Source organism: Musa acuminata, chromosome BXJ2-2 (genome assembly GCF_036884655.1).
Source record: "Musa acuminata AAA Group cultivar baxijiao chromosome BXJ2-2, Cavendish_Baxijiao_AAA, whole genome shotgun sequence".
Lineage (NCBI taxonomy): Eukaryota > Viridiplantae > Streptophyta > Magnoliopsida > Zingiberales > Musaceae > Musa > Musa acuminata.
Window position 1 is genome coordinate 31584133 of NC_088339.1, and position 25911 is coordinate 31610043.

The 25911-nt window shown below is 36.3% G+C and overlaps 3 protein-coding genes across 4 annotated transcripts; 1 reads left to right on the forward strand and 2 right to left on the reverse strand.

Annotated features, from left to right (window-relative positions):
* Window positions 1–695: 695 nt before the first annotated feature.
* Window positions 696–8718, reverse strand: LOC135606061 (phragmoplastin DRP1E). Its single transcript, XM_065096817.1, has 15 exons — window positions 8473–8718; window positions 8323–8386; window positions 8084–8191; window positions 7012–7113; window positions 5516–5566; window positions 5349–5410; window positions 4179–4269; window positions 3927–3991; window positions 3640–3834; window positions 3431–3550; window positions 3267–3337; window positions 1725–1950; window positions 1591–1641; window positions 1144–1512; window positions 696–1031 (listed from the first exon to the last, which is right to left on the reverse strand). The coding sequence occupies exons 1-15, from the start codon at window positions 8611–8613 to the stop codon at window positions 903–905; spliced, it is 1845 nt and encodes a 614-aa protein (XP_064952889.1). The 5' UTR covers window positions 8614–8718; the 3' UTR covers window positions 696–902.
* A 3155-nt stretch (window positions 8719–11873) lies between these two features.
* Window positions 11874–15016, reverse strand: LOC135606062 (10 kDa chaperonin 1, chloroplastic-like). 2 transcript variants are annotated; one of them, XM_065096819.1, is made up of 6 exons: window positions 14791–15016; window positions 14656–14706; window positions 13844–13909; window positions 13719–13766; window positions 12332–12361; window positions 11874–12098 (listed from the first exon to the last, which is right to left on the reverse strand). In XM_065096819.1, the coding sequence occupies exons 1-6, from the start codon at window positions 14953–14955 to the stop codon at window positions 12033–12035; spliced, it is 426 nt and encodes a 141-aa protein (XP_064952891.1). In that variant the 5' UTR covers window positions 14956–15016; the 3' UTR covers window positions 11874–12032. The 2 variants fall into 2 exon arrangements, with proteins under 2 accessions (XP_064952891.1, XP_064952890.1); XM_065096818.1 differs by having other exon boundaries at window positions 11874–12087; window positions 14791–15015.
* Window positions 15017–15206: 190 nt separating this feature from the next.
* On the forward strand, window positions 15207–25887 carry LOC135606064 (uncharacterized). The gene is made up of 14 exons (XM_065096820.1): window positions 15207–15449; window positions 15543–15590; window positions 17351–17411; window positions 17721–17753; window positions 18343–18467; window positions 19059–19193; window positions 20265–20341; window positions 20444–20709; window positions 21721–21777; window positions 21861–22029; window positions 24901–24958; window positions 25034–25119; window positions 25247–25303; window positions 25525–25887. Exons 1-14 carry the CDS (start codon window positions 15311–15313, stop codon window positions 25597–25599), a joined length of 1386 nt encoding a protein of 461 aa, XP_064952892.1. The 5' UTR covers window positions 15207–15310; the 3' UTR covers window positions 25600–25887.
* Window positions 25888–25911: the final 24 nt, after the last annotated feature.

Below are 25911 nucleotides of genomic sequence, written 5' to 3' on the forward strand. Positions count from 1 at the left end.
GGGTATTTTTTAATTAATATATTATTTAAAAATAATAAAATGAGAATACCAATGAAGAAATATATAAAATATAAATATTTTTCAAAAATACCCAAAAAGGCTCAATTCTTGCAACAATATTTAAGTACATATGATTTTCGAAGGCACCGAAATTATCGCAATTGTTGGTTTGAATAATGTGACAGATCTATCAAGCGCTACAAAAATGGAATAAAATAATATAACATGATTTTAGATGCAGTACAACCTCCGTGCAGAAAAGAAACAACATTCCCAATATATATATATATATATAATTTGCAGTAATGAAAACATGAGGATCCAAAATCAGTCAGGAACAGCATACTTGGTGAAAAAGATTACTCGGCGACCATAAATCTTTGGAGTCCTCCAATAGAGAGCAAAAATGGTCTAAGTTACAACGACGTCCCGAAAATACGGCCCCATTGATCAGGTCCAACTTTTACCCGATAAAAGAAAAACTCAGATATATTCTTCAAAACATAAAATTCTCCGACTAAAAATAATAATACTTGACCACCTTTCTTCTAAAAATACTAACATATTTATCCATTTTCAGTGCCATTTGCAATCGCAAGTGAGCGATCGAGTACACAGCATTCTATGATCCGTACATAACTGCCTAAGTACGCAAAGCAGATGAAATCATCCAAAGAATAGGAAGAAAAAAGATATAGAGATGAACACATAAGTACATAATTTCAGTAAGACAGTTTCAATACAGCAAGGAGTTCTGCAAACGATGCATACCATCAGCAACATTGCTCAACAAGAAAACAATGCAAAAAATTGCATCATGGGAGATGAGGTACATGATTGAAAGCCACATATAATACTGAACTCCTAGGTACGATCTTCAAGCCAACATATGGTACTGAGTCTTATCTGGCCCATGATACTGCATCAATTTCATCTCTTGCATTTTTATACAACTCGAGTCTCTTAGCACATTGCAGCCTGCGCTCCATTAATGCAGGATCTTCATCCAACAGCTGAGAAAGCTGCTTTCCCTGCATTGAGAGAAATATATTTGAAGATGAGTGCTAGCAATCAAGGGGTTCTTAGCTCACAAAATGGTTAAGACACGAAGGGTTCAACATAGATGTGGCCAGCGTAAAGGACCTCTTTCTTTCCCACTTGCGTATAAAAGTGATTGAGCAAAGAGCGCTTGGCTTCTCTAACTTGACAATAGACTGCTGCCTTGGGGATCGAGTTCTTGAGTGTTTCTGACACCATTGATATATAGGAGGAAACATTTGAAGCTATCCTCCTGAAGTGCCCGTCAGTATATCTATCAATGGTGGGGGTGGCAGGATTCCCAGCTTTCTCCACTTCCTGAGGGAGCTTGCGGAAGAAATCTACTGTCAAATATGATGCCTCCATATCAACCAAACGTATAACTGTCTTGCGGCTATCTTCACGGAATTTTTCCAGGGATTGATAAGAAGCAGCTGCTAGTTCTGCTTGGAGAGTGGGGAATCTTTTCAACTCCTACAACAAAAAGATTAATATGTGCCTTGATATTTTGTATTTAGTAGTCCAGATCATGAAAAATTATAAAGCACTAACCTGGGTCTCTCCTATCGACTTCCTCACCAACTCTTTAAGAACAAAATGCACCTGCAATCATACCCGGTAAGTGCAACTAAAAGCGGACAATTCAAAGCTGAGTGTAAAATAAAAATATATGAATGATGCCTTACAGCATCCACTGATGCTTCAGCTGGGCCCCTAAAATAGTTCAAAGAACTCTCGATTAAGCGACGATAACCTTGCTCAGGAGCAATCAAATGGGGCTGATAACCATCAGCTTCTGAGACCACTTTCTTCACGTTTTGCAGCGAAAGATGCCGGTCAAATGGAAGTTTCTTCAAAGCAGCAGGGAGTTGATTATCGAAGACACCATAAATTCGATCACCACCAGGACGCCTGTTAAAATGAACTTATGTTCAGTGTCAAGATGCAAGTACAAGACCAAACAGCGTATTAACAGAAATAATAAACATATAACAACCCTATGAGGCTACTCATGCACACTGATCTGGTCAATATGCACAAGCTTCCCACGAAGCAGACTGAATGAGAGATTTTTCTTTTGTCTTGTACTTCTTATTTTTTTGACAAAGTGGAGTCTCACAATGTCATTCCAGATCACATGTATAGTAGAGCAACCATTAAGTCAAATGAAGCCCACAGTCCATGAAGTATCTCTAAGCATACAATAGCAGCATTTTGCCACTGATATGTCTGAATAAATTCTTTTGTTGAATTAACCTTACATTTCAGTTGGACGATCGGTTTTAAATTATTAACTACAGATTGGTTTTCTTGTAAAGGCTCTTAATTTGACCACTGATATGCTCATGTCACATGCATATATCAATAGTATAAATCCATTTAGCAGATCCCAAATAGTGGGGATCTGACAGCAGCTTATGTTAAGATATGACCTGACAGCTGACACAAAGCTCCATGTAATAAGAACTTTATTCGGAGGAGATCGTAGTTGACCATGAAATTAAGCATTGAAATATCGTATCGTACCGGAGTTTTAACGTTCGCTTAGTATGGTACGAAACTGTATACCGAGTGGTATACCGTTTGACATATATATATATATATATATATTTATTTATTTTTTTTATAAAAGGTGACGTCGCATCGCCTCGGTGACGTCGCCTTTTCCTTCTCCCATGCGGGACGATGTCGTCTCGTATATATATATATATATATATATATATATATATATATATATATATATATATTCCGTTCTGTCCAGTAACGGGCGGTCCATGTACCAGTCAGCTAACGGACCGGTACATACCGCCCATACCGGACGGTATTGTTCGAAATTGCATGCCTTGCATGAAATTGTAATTTAGTTAACCCAGATTGCAGTTAACCACTAAAGCAATCAAACAAACTAGTGTCTCAGTATATAAACAATCATTACAAAAGAAAAAAGACTGGACTACTCTGGTGAAAGTCAAATGTCACCATCCAAAATAATGAACCAAAATAACCTTTTATTATTTAGATATTGGTAAATAATTTGACACCTACAAACAGAAAAAAATTAGCTTTAAACATAATTTTCACAACTACTTATATGGTGTTGACAAATTGCTGACCAAATCCTACAGTCCACTCAAATGCTAGCAATATATTGGTAGCTCAAATATATCATCAGGTCCATAAATAGGATGGCAACCATTAAAAAAGAGCAATGAAAATAAGGCTTTTACCCTCCCTCCAGATGCTCCTTGAATATCTTGTCAAATGCACGACAAAGCTCCAATATCGTGTACAATTGTGCCTGGTAAAAGTAAAAAATGTATGTAATTTACCAACAACCTTCTTTAACTACGATAGACAAAACCTAAAATTAGTCACAGTAATGTATACCAACCCCTGCATCCAAAGCAATGGGTCTACCAAGATGATCCATCTCAGATTCCAGTTCATCAATGGTTTTAGTTATCAAAGATGAAATACTTGGAATACGTGCCCTGATTACAGATTCCAGATGCTGAAACAAAATTCAACCATTAAAAACAGATTATTAAGCTTTCATATAAAGGAATTTTCATAAATTCTAAAGGAGACAAAATATTATACTCGTGAGAGAAGTTTAGCAAGATATTCTGAACCCATTTTACTAGCTAAATGTGAGTAATCCGGACTATTTGCAAAGTACTCCCTTTCCTTTCGCCTGGCAACAATCATGTCAACATTCTTATTAATATCTGCTTGTGAACGGTTAACAATTCCAACCCAAGGATGCTGAAGCTTATAAGATCTTCCTTCAAGAACCTTTGAAACAAAACATAACACAACAAACAAAGTTAGGTGAATATATACCGGATGTATTTTTAAAAAGTAGCACATTAAGAAAGTTGACCAACATCAAGCGCATTTGTTCCCTTATCCATTAGATCCAACTTTGTCAATACTCCAAATGTTCTTTCCCCTGATCAATTTTAATAATTTCATTATGAAAAGAGGCCAACAAAATTATCAAATAATAGTCTAGCATGCAACAGTTATTTATTGTGCAATCATCATTGCCAATTGTAAAAACAACATAACTGTACAATATTAGCATCATAATCATATATTGTACTGTTTCTACAACTGCTAATTATGTGGCAATGTACCTGTCGGGTCAACTTCTCTAGCAAGTTTGATGGCATCAGATGTTGCAATATCTTGATTGGCAGGAGAAATGGCCAATATTATGCAGTTTGGCTGCAAGATGACACGAGGTGATGAGAACAAATAATGTCAGCACTTTGTATATAGAGGGGAAATCAAAACCAAACCAAGCAATCAAGAAAGCTCATGTTGGCAAATGAAAGTTCATTGTTAATATCAACTTATATTGCAAAAAGTAATTCTTATAATAATAACAACACAGGAGACTATAGTAAACAAGCTCATGATCTGACTCACAATGAAAACATGATAAAAGATTTAGAATTTTGTATAAATTCTTTTAGCCTCTATCTTTTCACAACAGTACTTGATTAAGATTCTTCATGAATTATCAGCTAACAATGAAGATAAATAAGGTTAGCCACATATTGAGGTGACTGATATACAACTTATGACAAGTGGAAATTGCTGAAATTGCCTGAGGAGCAACGGCACAAAATCTAACAGAAAAAAGAAAATATCATCAAACAAGAGAAGAATGGCAAGTCCTAAACAAGCAAATGATCAAAGCAACAGTCAAGCCATTACTTCTGACACAAGGGGGAAAAGAAAGCACAAGCAAAGGCACAAATACAATATGTACCTGTCCTGTTAAAGAACCAGCCAAAACAGAGAATTGAACAGAGATGTAAACCCAGAAAGATGGGCGCTGTGTTATTCAGCTATTGGTTAATTTTAGACACATCTTGAAAAGGAAAAAATATCTGCTAAGAAACATCATATTGGCAAAAAAAAAGAGTATTCTTTTAAGTCAAATAAAAAGTGCATTGTGAATAATTAGGTCAAAAAAATATGTTAAGAAAAAAATCATATTACTGAATAGACAAAAAAAAAAGAGTATTATTTTTAGGATCTGCCTAGCCCAACAATAAGGCCACCATCCCAAAATTTAAAAGAAATCAGGAATTGGCTGCAAATAAGCAAAAAGCTGAGAATTAGCCAATCCCAACCAAATGATCCAACAATTCAATTTGACCGACCCAGTCAAATCTGATTTGACCCTGATCTGCATTTCTAGTCTTTAATCTGAACACTCATCATTCGAGTCTTAAAACCAAAGGTGTCCTGAGAAACAAATAAAAAAACAATAATAACTGCATGGCATAGGATACCTTCTCAACATATGTCCGAACCATATTTTCAATGTCTTGCACAATACTATCAGGCTGCCCCTCTGCAAAAGACAGAATTGTTCTATGTAAAATAATAAAGAAAGTGAACCCTGTTACTTCAGAAAATACAATAGTAACTGATGCTTAAAAGCCCAAACGGCATGTACCTACAGCAACCTTTGTAAGACCCGGTAGATCAATAAGTGTTAGGTTCACAACTGCAGTAATTAACCAAAGTAGTAAGTATCATTTACAAGGTAAAATATTGACCCTGAAACTTCTATATTAAAATATCAGCAATGACCATGCAAAGATGCAGAAGAATAACATGGTTGATGGACTTTCCATCATAAAACATGGTGGATAGATTTTCAATCATACAGAATAACTTAGAGAATTAAGGCATAAATTAAAAAATATGTCAGAAACTTGCAATAACACAATATGATCATCAACCAGGCTCAGTGAAGTGAAATTCAGGTTCAAATTATCTCAGCGAGTTATTGGTCAGTTTACAGAATTTCTGTCAATATTTGCAACAGAAATGAAAAAACTCTATTACCACCACCACCACAATCACAAGTAAAGATAATATTACTAGTTAAATTTGAAGGATAATATTACCACAATCACAATCACAAGTTTATTTTGTGCATTTATAATGTTCTTTGGACATGTCAAAACCACCTAAGATAGTTACCCTCAGTTTACACCCATACCCTCAGGCCTCAACTGCTCATAAATGCAGTAAATTTTAATTATAATTCCCAGATATTACCAACACAAGATTCACAAAAACAACCAGTGCAAAGCAACTAGTCCAACATAGCATATTTTAGGGAGACAAGCTGAGGAGCCATCCAGCATGGTGATCAGTCCCAGCTCAAGACCAACTACCCAAAGGGCAAGCAGCTGACTGGTTTGCAGCCTCAGATAGCCCAGTTGTCACCTCTGCGCCTTGCACCTGTAATGCACATGAGCAGGTCACTCACCAAAAACCTCCTGCTATCATCAGGATCTCTGAGAGATCATGGAAAGCCTTACATACTCAACAAGAACCAACACTGCAACTTGAAAATACCCTCCCTTGCAAGATGCAGCCATGGTGACCACTTCCCAGATCAGCCAATCAATGCAGCACAACAGGTGGCCTTCTATACATATTAACTCAGGCCCTCGTATCCATTCCATTGTCCACAAATACTCAACTACCAAGCTCTAAGATTCCTATTTAAGGTCCCTTGCTAGAGACTCTTTAGAAACCACTTATGTTCTTTTTCTTTAGAGAAACTGCACCTGTAATCCACACTTCAGCATGTTTATTAACTGGTGCACGCCTGAAGAGGCCCAGAATCTATCACAAAGTGGCCAACCTTTCTTCCAAATTCATTTCCCTATTTCTTGGAAGTGACACATTTCAATACAAAGAAAAATGCATGGCAATTAATATACAACAATTGTTACCTAAAATTACCAATAAGAATGAAATAAATTTATATAGGAAAAAGAGTGTCTGAGAAAGTTCAACAATATTTTTATGAAGGAGATCATGAGTTAGTTCGTAAAACAAACTCATTAAAAGTGCTAAAATGGTAGGCATAAGTCATTGATAAAAAAAATGAAATTAGAAACTGAAAATAGAAACAACAAAAGAAGTCTTCACCGAATGGAGAGTAAATGCTTAGATGAATCGGAACAGGAGAAATTTGTTTTGTTTTCCCTGTTAGTCTGTCAGTTTCATCCTGGATTTCCTTGCGCACAAGAGCTACATAAGAGAAAAAAACACAACAGTTAAAACCATAATCGATTAATAACATAAGCCCTACAAGAAATATGAACCTTGCAAATAAATTCCTGGTGTTCACACAGTAGCTACGATGAATTTATCAGACAAATGAAAATCAAGGATAGTAAAATATCTTTGGGCATATTATCTTAGGCTTTTGAACTTGTCGTACCAATTAACACTTCACAAATATTTCTTCTAAAACATTAAAATCAATTAAAGAAAGTATAAAATCACACAGATGATAATCCAATCAAGAAGCTATGGCTTACACAATACACAGCAAGTTCATTAAATACATTCATTGCCACATGGACCCAACTTAGCAAGCAAGATACATGAGGCAAACGTACAGATAGCCAAATTGGGATGGTGTCCTACCTTTAAGTTACCCAGAGGATAGTATGCTACCTTTAAGTGTCCTACAACTAAGTTACTACTTCCTATGGTAAAATTGGGGTAATCACTGTTTGTCGCAATTCGACATGATCGAAATGAATGAAGATCAAACCTAATCTCAAATTACACGGGGGCATAAATAATGTGAACAATACACACTGACAATTAAAAGATATGTTATTAATTGCTTGACTTCTTGACAAGTTATATTTGCTTATAACTTACATAACTTCATAACTTATAACTTATATTTGCTTCTATTATGGAACCAGAGTCTTTACCTTAAGCTTCAGCAAATCTAAGACTAAGAAACGCTTGGTTCAGAAACTACAGGTATAGATTCCACTTCTGGCTCATTAGATCCATGAAAGTGCCATAGAGAGAGTTCAACATGCTTTATATAAGCTCCAAACACTCTATACTAACTGAAAAAGTAAATAACTAGTGTACCACAGTGAACTTCCTCCAAGAAGTTATGCAAACCATTTTTATAGTTCATGGGCAACCGACAGAGATATACGAATAACCAGGGCGTAAGGATTTAACATACCGAAATCAGTAAATTTCCTCTTTGGCAAGTGAAGGAACTCCGCATATTCTGGCTGCCCTTCCTCCGTCTTGTGAAGCTGCAGCACCAAGGGTCTCCTCGTGACGATTCCTTAAAATAGTGTACAAGAAAAGGGAAAACCCCAATTAATTCAACCACCGCTGAATCAGCCACTGAAAGTTCAAATACACGATCGGACCATTCAAAGGAACCGAAACCAATCAATATCTCGGAACCCTAACCAGATCCACGAGGCAGGAAATCACGCCCAACGATGCTCTCCAAGACCGATGATTTCCCCGAGCTCTGTTCGCCAAAAGACGCATCAAAGAAACTGATTAAAAACATCGAGCTGCAAACGACACGGTTGCAGCGAGATCGTAGACGAGTACCTGTCCACCGACAACGGCGACGGAGGGGAGCGCCTCCCAGAGCGTCGGCAGGGCCCCGTCGGCGCCGCCATGGTCGCCGAGCACCGTGCACGCCCTCTGGATGCGATTCACTAGGCCGATCAAACTCTCCATCGTCGTCATCTCCGGAACCCCAACTGTCGCCCTAGAATTCGAACCCGACAAGCCAAAGTGAGAGAGAGAAAGAGAGAGAGAGGGACTGACGTAGTTGCTGCTGCTATGGCCGGTGGTTCGCTTTCGCTGTCCACTGAGTTATTAAACAGTTCTCCCCACTACGCCCCTAACGCGTCCAATGCTGGAACGTTGTGGAAGGGGCAGTTTGGGGAGATCGCGGGACAGTACGTGGCCGTGGGTCCGGGTAACGGCGTTCGTCTCCCCCACCCGAGTCCACCTGTGGTCTCACTTTTCAAAAGTTTTCAAATTCGCCGTAACCACGACGGGAATATCCGCATAATTAACCGTTACGAACGCGCCGGCCCACATGCGGCCATTCTGAATGTGTGTGATGGATGCACCCCTATATGCGTGACTCTTAACCATATATTTGCGATATCTACTAGTCAAGGATCAGTCTATTCGATATTTCTTGATTACATAAAATAGTACCGGAGTATTATACTTTTTCATATTTTTCAAACAACATCGTATATAATATATTTATCATAATTATGTCAACGTTTTTCATTCCCATTTGGACGTGGCAGTGGCAGGATGAGGAGCCCGTCAGAAAATTCATGAGTTTTTTTTTTAATTATTTTTAATTAATTTATTATATTTTTTTTAAAAAAAAATAAATTTATTATCAAAATTGATTAATAATATTAAATTTTACAAACAATGACAATAATATTTGTGAAATTTATATATCATGACAATAGTCAAATATACATCCAACTAAATACATTCAAATATAACCACAATCAAATAAATATACATATATCTAAATAAATCTATAAATTAATAATTTTTATATGTTAATTTTTTTATGAAATATTTTTTTATTTTTTATTTATAAAATTTTTAAATATATTAAAAATTATATACCATATCAATTTAGTGGTTAATGTTGGAATGTCAATGTCATAGACATTGAGTCCAATTCTTTATATATATATATATATATATATATATTAAATAAAATATATATTCACATGACAAGTCCACCTTAGACGTTGACGGGTGGAGACCGTGACTACTCCATCTTACTTAAATAATCTATTTACTATTTCGTCATCGTCCATCGTAATATATTTGTTAAACAATGACTCTATGTCGATATAGTCCCGTTATGTCCCTCATGGCCTAGTAATATCCTAAACTTACTGTACACTTCAGCCTCATGCTAATGTATTCTTCCTATATCAAAGAAAAAAATTTAATGCTCTATAGTTTTCGTTACTCTAGGATGGTCATAGATAGTCCATTGTTTATATACAAACCCCGGTATAGATACTAAATTTTTTAAGTTAACAATTCTCCTCACATTCGTTAGCTTTGCACAACTCTTTCGATCGCCAAGCAACCTATCCATCCTTGCATGATCTTATCTTTTGCTAAGTACTCTGTTTACCTTGAGTACCGTTAAATTTGATTACCAAAGTCGAGTCGTAGCTAGAACTTAGTGATCCCAACCTTATACACTACACGTTCTTCCCAACTTACTTGTCTTTATGGTGCCTCTCGCGCAAATGGTTGAGCATTCCTTTGAATACCAATATCAAATGCTCGTTCGCTCCTCTAAGGGATTTATTTGTTTGTCTCTTTGCTCATTTCTCTCAAACGATTACGCATGCTAGTTGTCATCAGTGTAGCATTGCTAAGTCTCTCACGTTTGTATACCAAGTGTTTATAAGTATGCTTGTACCACTCTAATTACCATTTGTTACGGACTTAGTTGGTTTTACTTAAGTTATGTAGTACTCTTACATGTTCATTCATAAATGGTCAAACTCCTCGAAAATTCTTATGATCCTTTCAGGATTTGCAAAAGAGAAGACGAGTTAGAGGAAACTTTTAACTCGCGATTTTATAAGCAGTAATTTCAGTAAATACTTGATAGGCGTAAATTACAAACATATATCTTACAAGCTCTAAATGATCACGAAACGAAGGATCCAAGGTGATCCATCACGATCAAAAGTCCCTACAAATGTTCATATAATATTATTACAAAATAAGACATCGAACTAACCCTAAACACTACTCCGAAGCCCATTGTTACATAAGTATCTCATGATGTTGTACTAATCGAAACTCTGCATCACTCTGCTAAACTCGAAAACCCTCAAAATGATTACTTAGATGATCTGTGTTTATAAGCTAATCAAAATGGGACTATCAAGTTTATTTCGAATTCTTTATAACGTATGAATAAAATCAAATATATATATATATATATATATATATATATATATATATATATATATATATATATATATATATATATATATATAAACATTATATCAAAAACACTATGAAATACTCGTTTGACAAATCAGTTGAAATACTACCATTCACCTATGAATCGATCCATATAATATATTGATCCAATCCATATGTATAAAACTTACGGTTAAGATTTATATTATCAGTGATAATAGTTAAAAAAAAAACTTGTAACGTTTTTGACACTTTTACTAAAACATTACAAGTACATTCAAATGTACACCTACTATAACATGATAGGTACATTCAAATGTTAAGTGACAAAGAAGTTCAAAACTCGATTAAAATTATCTAAAAAAATCAAAAAATTAAGATTTCAAATAGACATTGGTGTAGGAACAAAAATAATTAAATAAAAAAAATTTCTACATCAATTAAATTATTTTTTAATAGACTTATTTTTGAATAGGCTTATGCATGTTATGAATGTCTATGCCATATCCACCAAGACACCAATCGAAAATACTCGAGTAATCTAATTTTTTTTTATCAGAGGCAGATATTGCAAACGGTAAAGAACGAAAAAAAAAAAGAGAACGCCCGAGATAGACTTTAAAAAATAAGACTTACTCGGTAATTCACCCAATATTATCATAACCACGACACCGATATGACTGCAGAACAACCAGTGCTACATTTTGCACTATTAGCAACGATGCCGTTAAAGCTCTTCCGCAGACATTGTACTGGGAATATCGAAGACCAAAGAGTTGGAACAGTTAACATGCCAACAATCATACTTACTGCTAGGCATTTATTTAAACCTTGATTTTTAGCACCAAATGAAGGCTCAAGGACTGACACAAAACATTTGATCCCTCGGTGCACAATCAATCTCCAAGACGTAATAATCCTCAGCAGCTTATAGACCTCCAGCCATTCACTTTCAGTCTAGATCTTCAGTCATATGTTTATCATAAACCAGAACAATCGACAAATGACTGAACCCATTTAACCAATACTTAGTTATAAATCAAAAATTACATTTAAATGAGCATACTACATAATCAGTTCCTGTCAACGGAGTGGCCAAGAAAAAATGACTTGCATCAGAAAAGACCACCTAGGATTCATTTGCTACTCCTACTCAACAACAGCTAGTAGATCACCAGCTTTACAGAAACAGTGCTTAGCTTCTGTCCCCAAGTCCACCTGCACACCAACTTATCAGGAGAAATTACAATTCAAGTAAACTATGCTGTGCAAACTATCCATGCTGTGAAAAATATTCAGCCCATTTATGCAACAATAAAAATAGCAGACATGTTAGTCATGTGCCTATCAGTTCATGGTTCACATGTAACACAAATCCATGTTTGCTATCCATGCATATCCAGAAATAAGATGACAATATATGCAATTGCTGAATGACTTTATTTGCAGTAATCCCACATACCTCATAAGCATTAATATCTGAAAAAAGAACCTGCAAAATAAAGGAGTGCCAAGCATTGTCAGGAAAGCCCAACCAAAAGGATAAAGACTCAACTTTATTGTCACCATACGACCATAGAAATCTCCAGGAAGGAAAACAAATGAAAAACCTATGATGCCATATTATGTGATAAAAAGTATCCAATAGCACTACTTTAACTTTCTTAAACGAAGACAAACTTTTCTAAAGCAAAAGAGATCTTGCACATGCAAGCGTACTACATTAACTCCAACAAGGTTAGGTGCAGCTCAGTGACTTGATAGATACACAGTAGACATGTACCTGATACCCGGTTGTCACTACTGCAATAAGTTACTCTAGATACTTTAGTTCCAGAACATGAAATCATCTTACAAAATCAGTCCTATTAATCAATATATCTGTAAACTGCTACCTGCATCTTGTGCATTTTGATTCAGGTATAATTTGAGATGCCGTTCAACATTTTGATAGTTGACTTACAATCACAAATGTGGATGCTCCCCATCTAGTGACCCAAGATATATAAAATTAGGTGAATAATTTGCACTATATCTGCCTGTTAGATGGATAAGGTATGCTATTTAAAAGTAAAGGTATTCAGATGAGTCGTCATGAGATGCACCAATGATAGGTAAATTTATATGTTATTTTCATACCATAAACACAGTGCAAGATCATATAAAGAAAGGAAATTAGTGATCATCCCCACTTCGTAGACTAGTTCATCTACCAAACACTACTACAAGGGAACCAGATTTACAAATAATGAACCACAATTAGAAAACAACTTTGCGAGCTGCCCATGAATTCATGACCCACTGGATATCGAGATTAATTTTTTGCCCTCATACCCCATGGTTTTCTTTAAAGCTTCCTAACTTTCTAATTTCCAATCTTGGTTTCCCATAAAGATCGCATGCTCTGATCTTCAGGGCAGTTTCTATTCTTGTTCAATGAAGAAAATTTTCCTTTTTGAAAAAGAAGTCCAGTTAACAAGTAGTTTATAATAGCCACAATAAACTGACAAAGAAAACACAATGATTTTACGTAGAAGGCTTAGCCATAAGAAGTGTGTATAAGACCATTGCGACCCAGTCTGATCAATAACTCATCCGTTAAAATCACTAGCACAAAATGTTTAAGCTCAAGTTAATACACCCATCCTTACAAGTTAATCTAAATCTTTACCCACTTTCATTGTGGGACTAAACTGAAGTGTTACAAGAATGACAGACACCATAAACTAAAATGACCTTCGTGATAAAGGGAAATATATTTTCTAGTACTGCAATAAAAATAAACCTGTAATCCAATGAGTTAAAGCATTGTCCAAAATCTTATATGGAATGAACCTCAGAGATGGTACCTTCTTTCCTGCTTCCACCTCGGCAACATCAGAACCAACCGACAGTACCTGTTCCAAGAGGTAGAACAACAATTAAAGGACTGACAGTTAGCAGAAATGACATGGCAGCATCACTTGACCATTACCTCGCCCATTATATAGCGCTCAAATTTAACAGCTGATTTTGGAAGTAGAACTCCACCAGCAGATTTCTGCTCCAAAGATATTTTCAGTAAGAATAAAGAACTGGGTAGCTAAAGTTTTTCTTTTCAGAAACATATTTGCTCACTAGTTTTTGCAACTTATGTTCTTGCTACTTTTCAAATAAAAATATATTATGATATACAAATCCCACCTCAAAGATTAGTGAACATTGTAGTGAACATTGTAGTTGGTAATTTCACCATAAGCAGGAATAGTTATTTCATCTCCCAAACTGTTTTATTACCCATCACAAAGTATGACAAACAATAAGATGGAAGTGCTGAAACATTCAAATAGGGAACTGCTATGCAACTAAAACAATTTATTTGATGGTTTGGCCCCTGAACAGTTTTAAGAACACAAACAAAATTGTTTCTCAATTTCTATCAACAAAGGCACGGAGTAAATGGATTTTAAATTATCTAAGCAGTCAATCACATTTACGAAAAAAAAAATGCTGATCCCAAGAAACCCACTCGGGCTGACAATACTGTGTGTCTAGGTCTCACGTGCCAAATTATCACCAACCCCATCTGAAGACCGATAGCTACCTATCAGATTTAAAGCAATTCGGGTAGAGGGGATGGTGCAATTGACCGGTAGAATGAACCAAAACTTGCATAGACTAGAGGGATCGGAAAAACACAAACTACAGCATTAACCCTCGTTTTTTTGTCCCATAAGTTATCTCAATTGCATCCTTAAATCACAGAGAAAATATTAGCAACAACAACAAACGTAGGATTATAACAACCTCGGGCAGCTCCTCGAGGCGAATGAGGACCCTATCGGCTTGCGGAGCCACCTGCATCCAATACGACCAGAAAATAGGTGCGGGAAGATGAAGTGTATCGAATTAGTGGAACTGCAAAGAGACATTGCACCAGACCTTGGATGGTTCCCATTTCAAGGAGGAGACTCTGACCGCGCTCCTCCGCGAGGCATGGAGGCTCCAAAGTGGAAAAGAATGGCCAGCGCGAGGAGGAGGAGGAGGAGTTCGAGGCTGAGAGGGGGAAAGGAGAGTCTTGGCGGCGGATAGGAGGGAGGACGCCATCGGGCAGGGAAATGTCTCCGACGAAGACAGATGTTGCGAGAACTCACGAGACACACTGTTATATAACCGTTCTATGATCGCCGATATATTGGGATTTCTCCCGGCTATTCCGGATAGTTCTTCGCCCCCGTGATAAGCACATGACACGGTCTATGGTTAATGGACCACCACCACCATGGTCGGTCTGATTCGATCCCATTTAATCGGTCGGACCGGGTTGGAGTTGTGAGTTCAACGGCTCAGCCCAAGTAGGTAGGACCGAGGTGTTAGCTTTACAGTATGGGTATGTGTTCGGGTCGGCTCGGCGACCGCTACTGTTGTTTCTCTCGCCACGATCGCGAGCAGAGGAGCAGCTATGGCGGGGATCCGGGGATATTGGACCCTAGCGGCGGCGGCGATTGCCTTCCGCCTCCTTCTCCTCTTATGTTTCCCCAAGGATCTCCACCTCGGCTCTCGCCCTGAGGTCGCCACCCCTCTCACCAGCCTCCGCCGCCGTATGAAGCCCAATCTCCCTTCCTCTCTTTCTTCTGCTTCTTTCTTTCGTCTATCATCGCGTACATTCTCTTATTTTCGTTTCTTTCTCACAGTGGCGGAAGGTTACTGGCTCAAGCAGGCGTCCATGTCGCCCTACTCAGGTTCCGGTGCCTTCCTAGGGTTTTTTGGTTCCAAGAAGTTAAAATCTTAAGTTAGCATTGGTTGATTTTGGTGTTTTTTAGTGATAAGAGCTTTCTATTGTGTGCCATCGTCACTTTCGACGTTTTGCAAACAAATTTTACATGGATCGCATCAAATTTGATGTTTCTGAATTTTACATATTAATTGTCCATAGTACACTCGATGAGTTATAGCAGAAGACGCGGAATGATCAGAGCATATACTGATAACAGCACTAGAGGCGAACCTATCAGTTCCAAACTACTCAGTAATAGTCATCCTAGGTTGCCTTTGGTGGGTTTTGCAGATAATGTAAGTGGAAAACCTTGGTCGAAGCATTTACAATTCATGGATGAGTGAACGCTTGATAGTGTTCACCAAAAAAATAAAAAATCTCATCAGGTGCTAAATAATATCATGTGATAGCTCCTTAGGGAATATTTTAGATTAATCAAACTGAATGTCGGAATGTGCATTTGTATGCTTTTCTTTATTTATGAAGGACTTGATTTTACCACTCTGAACTTTTTAATGCCTAATCAATCTTCAACATCAAGACTCATAGTCATGAGCATATCTGAGACAGACAGCCACGGTTATGATTTTTTTCTTTTATGAAAATGGATAAGACTATTGGAACAACAAAGATGAGGATCATGAGTAAGCAAATTTTTGCGCTAGTCTTCTATTTGACAGAAATTGTTTGCTAATGATAAAGACAATGATTTACATTCTAGACTTTGTTGAGGTAGGGAATGATAATGATTACTAACATGAGAAGCATATCATCATATTCAGCTAGGTTTGTATGGTTTTATGAGTACAAATCATAATCTTGTAGGCTTGAGCCCTATCCATTCTTATCATTTGCACAGGACATGAAGAGAAAATCCCATTTGGCAAATGTTAAGCAAAGGGACATGCCTGTTGACACCTATATTAATGTGTTACATCTGACAGAAAAATTTTCTAGGACAGTTTTTTAATACTGTTTTTTATTTTCCTCCAAGAAAAGGTTAGTTTTACTGGATTTCTGTCACTCCTAGGGCAACAGATGTTAGAATAGATGACCACTTGAATAGTGTCTATGTAATCCAAAGATGATCAGGAATTAACTGGTTGCTGGTGTTTCATGATGCTCCCTTAATAGTGTCACTAAATTGGACATTTTATAATCAATAATCTTATGTTGCAAACATCGTGCTAACCTATTCAGATGTTTTTCTGTATTTTAGTCAGCACAAGAGATTAATCAATCTAATTATCTATTTTATTATGTGCTGGTAAATCATTATTAGTTATATTCCACATGAAATGCTGTAATAAGCCATTATATTCTTTATGGGAATGTATTTACTATGAAGATCTATGTGTTAATTTCCCATATTTCAAATACTCCACAAAAGGAATGCTTAAAAATCACATAATTGTTTGAATCTTTCTTGCGTCTTAATTAGCTATTTGATTTCTGCTGGAACCTGGAGCTTGCTGCTTGCTGTGTGCTAGATTCTCCTGTTTTTCTGTCTCTCCGCTTAGGGGTCATAAACACTTAGTGCTAGAATCAATTGCTGTCACACCATAGCTTGTTATTTTGAACTTAAGTCATTACCTGAGTATGTTATATGTTCTGTTTAAGTGCCCTTTACAGAATAGGCTTCATGGGTTTAATGGCATGAGGAAGAATGTGGTCCATATTCTCTATTTGTCATTTCTCTTACTCTGGCAACTTTGTTTCTTTCAGGTTCAATGTACCATGGTTCCCCTCTGCTATTATCATTTCTTGGGCAGTTGACTATTAGAAGGTATAGATTCTGGTTTGATAAGTGGCTTCTGTGCTGTTAAGCTTTCCTATGGAACTTTATTGTCCAAACACTAATGTTTTTCACTTTTTTAAAAACAAAATAAGCTAGAACTTATATGTTCCCACTTACACAAGAAAATGAAAGCATACAAAAAGCAATTTACGTCCAGACATGATTGAAGATATGTAGGTTTCATTTCTTCCTTGTTGGAGGAATAATGGGGCTTACTCATGATTTGTTTAGATATACCATTTACATCTAGACATTTAGTCTTCTTTAACATTCTTCTTCTGGAATTCACTTTTGCAGAGTTGAAGGACGACCCCCTCACTTTTATTGCAGGTGACATTTCATTTATTTTATAAATTTTGGTCCAGTAATAATTTGTCTGGGGCACTAACTAAAATAACTTCATATTATTATGTATATGTCCATATAGATTCCTGCAAAACTTGATGAAATCTCATGTGTTGTGCTTTTGTAAGTCTGCTTCCTTTTCTATCGTGGCATATTGCCATGACTAATTGCGTTGGCTATTTCTTTTATCTCATCACAGACTGGTATGACCCAATGGCATAATGAGTTTGCTGACCTTTACTTTGATGAACCCAGGGAGCCATTAAACAACATTGCTTCATGAAGTTGTGCATGTGAATGATTTAGAAAATCGAGATGCAATGTGCTTTATCTTTTTATAATCAGATAGGTGTCGCATCAACTGTGATGTAAATATTACTATTTAAGATCTGAAGCATAGATTTTCTTCAACTGTTTGATCCATGCAGATAATTCCTTATCTTTTGATCTAACTGAAAACTGCTATACTGTTGTTGTTTTGACATCTCTAAGAACCCTTCTCCATTTAGCCTCTATTTGTGGTGGTTTTTGGATTGTAAAGTATGATATTTAATGCTTATCAATGCAAAAACAGTTTGATGTTTGTGGTTGTAGATTTTATTACTGCCATACTTATCCGTGCAACTGGTCAGAAGCTTCTGTTGTCACGCCACAAGAGCTTTCAGGTTCTGAACCTCTCGAAGCTGGTAGAAGCTTCAGGTGCGTTTAAAACGTCATGTTGCTGCAAGAGCAGTTTGTTCACTGTCCTGATTTATAATTGTTGTCAATTTATCCTCCATGATCCTTCTTGTGAGTAGCATGCTTGTATAGACTAGTGGTAGTTATAATACTCCCTTTTCCTTGGACAAGTAAAATTTTATTCAGAACTTGCAGCATGAAAATTGTTAATGAGAAGAAAGATTTACGAGCCTTATGTATAAATTAAGTAATTACATCACAAAAAACAAATTGACAGAATAAAGGAAATAGGGGAGTTGTCATTCAAAAGGTTCATTTTACTGGGCAAACACTATGAGATGAAGAGAATACTCTGCTCAAATTAGATTCTGCTACCTAGCATGTTTGCTCTACACATATTTAGGCCTTCATCTAGCAGTGACTTTTTCATTCAAATCATACATACCTCCCATTGGATGCCAGATGGTAGACAAAATATATATTCTAGTTATTATAATGTTCTTGGAAACCCAATTTCTTATTTTATAGCTTTTATATATTCTAGCTTTTATAATGTTCACAATAAGTAGCTAATGCTAAGTTTTGCTAATTTTGTTTATCTAATACTTTCAGGAACTGTGAACCCTGGAGATTTTGCTTCTCTTGTATATCTTTGGAATCCACTAACGATAGTCACTTGCATGGGATCGTCTACATCACCAGTTGATAATTTAATGGTTGTCATGGCAATCTATGGAGCTTGTTCACGTAATTCCTGTTTTATGCCCTAATAATTGTGGTCTTGAGATCCGACATCCTGATATAAACTTCAATTTGGTGAATGTTTCTTTTATAATCAGAGCATGCCAATCATCCATTGAGCAACTTATTAGTTGTATATTCATATTTTTATATACAGCATATTTAGTAGCTTGCACAAGGTTTTATACCTTTTAATAATATATATGAAACAGATGCTAAATTCATTTAAGCCTAAATTTGAATTATGATATTCCACAAGAATTCTATCATTGTTGGTTTATTCGAAGGGATAGACTATTGGTTATATTTTATCTGTACTCTACATTTTGCCCTACGTGTACCCTGAACTACTTATGCATGGTTCTATACATATCACCAGTCCTACTCCATGTGGTTGTAGATCTTTCCTGGTTGTGGGTACTTTTTGCTCAACTTATGTTTGTCTCTCTGTTTATTTTTTGATTGACACACCTAGATTACTCCTTTTGTTATTTTGGTATTTAGAAGCTCATCATCTCTTTCTTCAGACCTGAACTATCAACTAGTAGTTGTTTATAAATATATTCTGACTAATCTAGTGTCACCACTAGATTTCCTATCTAGTCAAGTGGACTTCAAGCATCCTGAATATTTGCATTTGTAAGTATATATAATATATATAGGATCCTTTATTTGTCAACACGGTTATAATAAAATTGACAACTCGAATTTTCAGCTGCTGCCTCTTGCTATCATTTTGGTATAAAAAGGCATTATCGTTGTGTTTTCTTGATTATTATAATGCCAATTTTGGTTGAGTAGTTTCATTAGGATTATGCTACCTATTCTTTTTATTGGTGTAGTTTAAGTGACTGCTTGATCAATATTGATATATTTCTTGTTTCAATATGCACATGCAAATTTTGTGATTTGCTTTTATGCATGCCTAAAACATTGTTATATTTCTCATGGATGGGAAAATGTCGTAGGGCTCTGAAACTGCTGATCTTTTGGCTGTTATATCATGCTCTTGTTTGGTTAATTAAAAACATTTCCATAGTCTTATTGCTGGAAATTAGAGAACTCTGCCCTTCACAGGAATAGCACCATTGGCAGCCTTTGGATGGGTTTTTGCAACACACTTATCTCTTTATCCAATCATCCTGATTGTGCCGGTATTTGTTTTTTGTTCACATATTAGTTTTATGCTGCAGTCTATTTCTTCCTCAATAAAATATTCATCTCACCATTTCTTTCCTTGGTTAACTTTATTTCAGGTCATTCTTTTATTAGGATATGGTCTGGATGCTCCTCCTTCAAAGTTGTTCCTACATAAAACTTCTGATGCAAGCAGTAGTGGTGCTCTAAATCAGAGTCCTGACAAATCTGGAGCATCAAAGCTGACAGATAATACAATTCATACTTTCTCATGGGTTCAAGTTCTTCACTTTGTATTGTGGGTATTCATATGGTTGTGCTATGTCTTATTGTTGAGTAGTATATCACTCAAGGATGTTGGGGGCCTGTCAGAAATGTTCAGGAAGTAAGATACGCAATCCATTAGGCAGTTCTCATTACATTTTTTCCTGACATACAACTTATTACCTTGGCTTGGACTACGTAACAATGCTATATTTTTTCTCAATAATTCTGCTCACCAAATTCGATAATGAATTTGTAATTAGTATTTTATTTACCAAAATGCATCTCCATTGACTTTTCATTAGTATTTGAGCCTTAATCAGAAACTTCTGTCCGACAATATGTAAGTCAAAGGTGAGCTGTTCATCCCAATGGGCAATGCTATCACACCAAGTTCTTGTTATTGAGGTTTGATAAACCTGAAAACCAAATAAAATGCATTTGGGTGGTTTTGTGTTCGTGTATAAGGCAATTTTTTTTTTAATTCTTGGATGGTGAAGATACAAGTAGATATACCACCAGTGTTGGTGACATTCCATGTATATAAAGTAATCAATGCTGTGTCCTTGAAAAAGAAAAAACCAACTGGCTAATTTGGCGTTCCTTTCTTACTCCAAATCACATTATAAAGTAATAAATGTTTTCTTAGAGAAAAGAAATACAGGTAAAAAAAAAGCTGTCTAGTTAATTTTGATGTTCCATATTCTACTTTCTAATATATTTGAAGCTTATCTCATCCATTGAGGTGCTGCAACCACCTTAGAAACTTGCTGATGCTGTTGGGCACTTCGCCTATCCTTGGTTGATGGACTTTTTGCTGCTCTTGAAGTTAAAGCTTATAAGTGATCAATGATCACAGATGTTTACGTCAATCACCTTAGTGGGATGTACCTAATTTCTTGAAATAAAACTACCAATTCAGATGGTGGAAAATGAACAATAAAGTAATTTTACACTTCTTTGACAGTCCCATCGTATCTGCTGTATTTTTAGAGATTAATAAATCTGGTTTGATTTCTATTTACCACGTAGATGGTCTCTTTGCATAAATTGTTAAAAGATAGCTGATATATGGTTGTCTTCACTCTTCAGATCTTAATTTTCTTTTTCTTTTTCTTTTTCTTTTTGACAGAACGTATGGATTTATTCTTACTGTTGAAGATCTTTCACCAAATATAGGTGTTTTATGGTAAGCTTATTAAAGATTTTATTATGTGTATCCTACTTTGTTTGTATTACATGTTTGCTCATGTGTGTAGTAAATGAATGCAGGTATTTCTTTGCAGAAGTCTTTGACTTTTTCAGGAACTTCTTTCTGATAGTTTTTCATGTCAATATACTCTTCATGATTTTGCCACTGGCAATACGTTTGAAACATCGGTCGTGCTTCCTTGCGTTTGTGTATATTGCTATCTCTTCAATGCTAAAGTCTTATCCCTCGGTAAGTTATTCTTCATTTTGAAAATTGGTTGCATACTGGCTGCTGATGCACCATATTTATATGAATTTTCGAAAAGGTAATCAATAATATAGCATAAGTATGGCAATAAAAAAAATTATGTAATACATTTATGATTAATGTTGCATTTATTTGGAGTGTACAATATTTAGTTGGCTGTTCTGTGTGTTAACAAATGTAGCTTATTTACGAGGACTCAATTGTGGTGATTATAATTGCTTCCATTAACTAGAAGTCTAATGGCAGTGTTAGACTCACCATCAGCATAGTTAACATAGCTTCAAAATGATTTGTAAACCTCTTTTCCACTTTGATTGTTTTTCCTCTAATGGCTTTGGCTCTCAGCACTGAATTGTTTGGATTGATGCAGTACTAACAGCCTTGCCTGTCTGAAGAAGCCTTCACATGCTATACATATACATGATCAAATTGTTGAAAAGGCAATCTTATGTGAGATTTAATGAGTTTGTTGTTACTAACTCATGTTTATGAGACTACCAAGCAAGGTTCACCATATTGTGGTGTACCACCCGGTACGAGCGATACATACCGGTCTGACAAGGGATCGGTAAATGGAGCACCATATATGGGGTAGTACACATTACATGACCGTATCAAGTGATACGGGGTTTGTATTGGTCGGTAACAGTCTAAATCTAACTGTTACAGGTCAAGGGCTGAGATTCCCTATTTCAAACAATTAATTTGACCATTTGAATCATAGGAAAGGGTTCAACCCATTTTGGACTGGTACACGGATCGTCCTATATCGGGCGATACACATTACATGACCTCGTATCGAGCGATATGAGGTTTGTATTTGGTTAGTAACGATCAAAATTTGACCATTACTGATCAAGGGTTGAGATTGCCTTGTTTCATGCAGTCAATTTAACCATTTGAACCATAGGAAAGAGATTTTAAACCCTCTCCTCTCCCCTCTTTTAACTCATTTAACTCTCTCAATCTCTTTAACTCTTTCAAACTCTTTTTCACTCAGATCTCTCTCTCATTCTCATATCTTCATCAGATCCTTTGCTTGATAAGGTGGGAGATCCTCTATGTCCTTTACGTTTTATCACCGCGACAATAGAAGAGGAAGTGTATCCTCAGCAGGAGGAAGATCCCTGTCGATCAATGTGATGGAAGGAGCCGAACAACATCAAGTCAAACTGCTCAAGAAACTTAGGACACTCAACCGTCACAGCCCTCCGCCCAACATGCAAAGGCAAAGGCAAAGGGGAAGGCTGTAGCATCAGTCGCATTATTGGAAATAATTGAGTCGAGCAACATGACACCTTAATCGCATTCAACAACTTGCTCGATCCAGAGATATGGCAACGACACGGATAGTAGTGCCTCGACTGATGATAGCAGCGATGTTGGGGAGTCGATGGTCTTGTCTACATAATTTGAGGGTAGTGCATAAATCGAGGAGCAATATTTTACATATGCCACCCAAGATTTTAGATTATGGCGCTCGACGAAGAACTGGTCAAGTTTATACATAGAAAGGGAAGGAAAAGATAGTGGATGATTTTAAGCAGATGCAACATAGCCCACACGACGTAGACACAGAGCGAAGCTTATCATATTAGGGAGAATCTTACGATCATTAACAATACGGTGATAGTTGGTCATTCTTCTCTAAGAAACAGTACGGTGATCGATCTTATGATATAGAGTAGCATATTAGTTGCGAAAGTAGAAGTTTTGACATTCTTCATGCTCCGCACCAATATATGTCACCATTGTTCTTGCCTCAAGAGCTGCCTCAGACACGTGGTTCAAGGCGATCAGACTACGACCATCACTACATTGATGCATCAATGACAGATGGTGTATCAGTATATTATGTAATGAGTTCAATTTCGGGATTAGGTTCGACAAACATATCAAATTGATATACAGATACATAGGGTTGATGACCCTAATCCATCGCCCGTGGAGTCCCGTCATTCTTTTTGGTCGTAGAACCAGGTATATCTATCGATTGATTACTTGATTCATTTGAATCTTAAAGTTTAAGTTGTTTAAAAAATAATCTAATAATTCAAATCATTTCTTTGTAGATAATTCAATAACAAAAGAATGATCTGGAACGTATCACAAAGCTACTCCTCAAAGCCCGAAAAAAATATATGCTATTACTATTCTATTCTAATTTAGATTATTTATGCTAAAATATACTAAATTTATATTTATTTTTAACTTAAAAATCCTAATCTAATTTTTTTTCTAATTTTTAGAAAATTTTGAAGCTATTTTTTGGTAATTTTACCGTAATGTTGGTATGCTCTACTATACCGACATATGGTACATCAGTATGCCACGGTACATATCATACCGATAGTCAATCGATGCACTGGTACGGACTGGTAAGATGAACCTTGCTACTAAGGATTAGCTTGGGCATAGTTCTAAATCTAGGAATAGTGGTTCAATACCTCTTACCAACTTTATCTAACATTCTTCAGCTTGATCAAATTGGCTAAATCCTAGACATGATTTCGTGCAAGTATATATATTATAAAACAAATGCAGTATAGAGAGCCCTGAGGTCTTGTTCTTGCCCTGGTTTAGAAAATCTTGGATATTGAGGGAGGCACAAATACTGGTGGAAGGGGGAAAGTTCATTTTTCTAACAATTGGTGTTAGTGAGTTTTTATTATGTGAAAAGACACAATGTATTTTTGTATCTAATTCCTCAATTTTTTTATTCGCTTTTTTTCTTCTTCTTCATATTACTCAAATGTTCAAGCTGAAATTTAGGAGTAATTTCATGTGTGTGTGTTATTATATTTCATTCATTTGAATATTGACTTTACTTTTTCACCTTGTTCAACTATGGAGGTGGGTGACTCAGCTCTTTACTTGGGTCTTTTAGCACTTTTTTGCAATGAGTTAGCAGGTAATGTTCATATTCAGCATCTCCTTAGTCCTGACTTGAAACTTGACATGTAATGACAGTTAAGTTTGCATGCAGATATGCATTTCTCTTTCTTTCTGTTTTGTGGATACATTGGGGTCTCTCTTCTCAGCCCTGTTATGCACAACCTGTGGATTTGGAGGGTCTCTGTCTTTCTCTCTCTCTCTCTCTCTCTCTCTCTCTCTCTCTCACTTTCTCTTTCTCTTATTGTTCACCGTACAAGTTCTTTCTATTTCGTTATATCACTGATGGTCATTGAAATCTTAACAGGGTACTGGAAATGCTAATTTCTACTTTGCCACTGGTCTTGCTTATGCATGCTTGCAGGTACCATGATGTTGCTGCTTATCAAATCTCTTCATCTCAATCATCTGATTTTACTAAATGGTGTTTGGTCCTTTAAGCTGTAACTAAAAGATGTAGAGTAGATGGCATACAGTGCTGATATTGTTTTGACAACTTTCACCAGAAGATATCAAACTGTTAGATATGTCGTGGATTATGTCCGATATTTTCTTGACATAACATGATCGCTTGCACTTTTGCAGACTGTCTTGGTTGTCGAGAGTGTGAGCTCCATGCTGAAGCATGACAGGATGCTTAGGAAGCTGGTCAAAGCTTAAAATTTAATCTAGCGTTATTTACTGGTCTGTCATGGTTCCCTGGTTGGTCATATATGGTGGTTGCATTGCCTTCATATTTGGGAAGCAAATCCTGTTGCTGTTCGGCCCTCAAACTTGATGAACAACCTCATTTACTACAAAATGTAAAATTATACTCAGTTGCAGCCTCCACCATGTAGTAGGAAATTTTTGTTGGTCTCCGAAAGAAATGTTTTGTAGAATTGTTGATGATTATTTCTTTTTACGATTTAGGCATTTGAATACCAAGGAGATTGATGGTTATCTTCACTATCCTGCCGCCGCTGTGGAATG

Coding starts and splice junctions, on each gene's coding strand:
- LOC135606061 (XM_065096817.1), bottom strand. CDS start 8,613: ATGACGACGATGGAGAGTTTGATCGGCCTAGTGAATCGCATCCAGAGG. Junction 3,835..3,926: donor AGGGAACAAATGCGCTTGAT/GTTGGTCAACTT, acceptor TTTGTTTCAAAG/GTTCTTGAAGGAAGATCTTA. Junction 1,513..1,590: donor AGTCGATAGGAGAGACCCAG/GTTAGTGCTTTA, acceptor TTTTTGTTGTAG/GAGTTGAAAAGATTCCCCAC.
- LOC135606062 (XM_065096818.1), bottom strand. CDS start 14,955: ATGGCGTCCTCCCTCCTATCCGCCGCCAAGACTCTCCTTTCCCCCTCT. Junction 14,707..14,790: donor TGAAATGGGAACCATCCAAG/GTCTGGTGCAAT, acceptor TATTGGATGCAG/GTGGCTCCGCAAGCCGATAG. Junction 13,767..13,843: donor AGCGCTATATAATGGGCGAG/GTAATGGTCAAG, acceptor CTCTTGGAACAG/GTACTGTCGGTTGGTTCTGA.
- LOC135606064 (XM_065096820.1), top strand. CDS start 15,311: ATGGCGGGGATCCGGGGATATTGGACCCTAGCGGCGGCGGCGATTGCC. Junction 22,030..24,900: donor TGCTAAAGTCTTATCCCTCG/GTAAGTTATTCT, acceptor TCAACTATGGAG/GTGGGTGACTCAGCTCTTTA. Junction 24,959..25,033: donor TTTTTGCAATGAGTTAGCAG/GTAATGTTCATA, acceptor GTTTGCATGCAG/ATATGCATTTCTCTTTCTTT.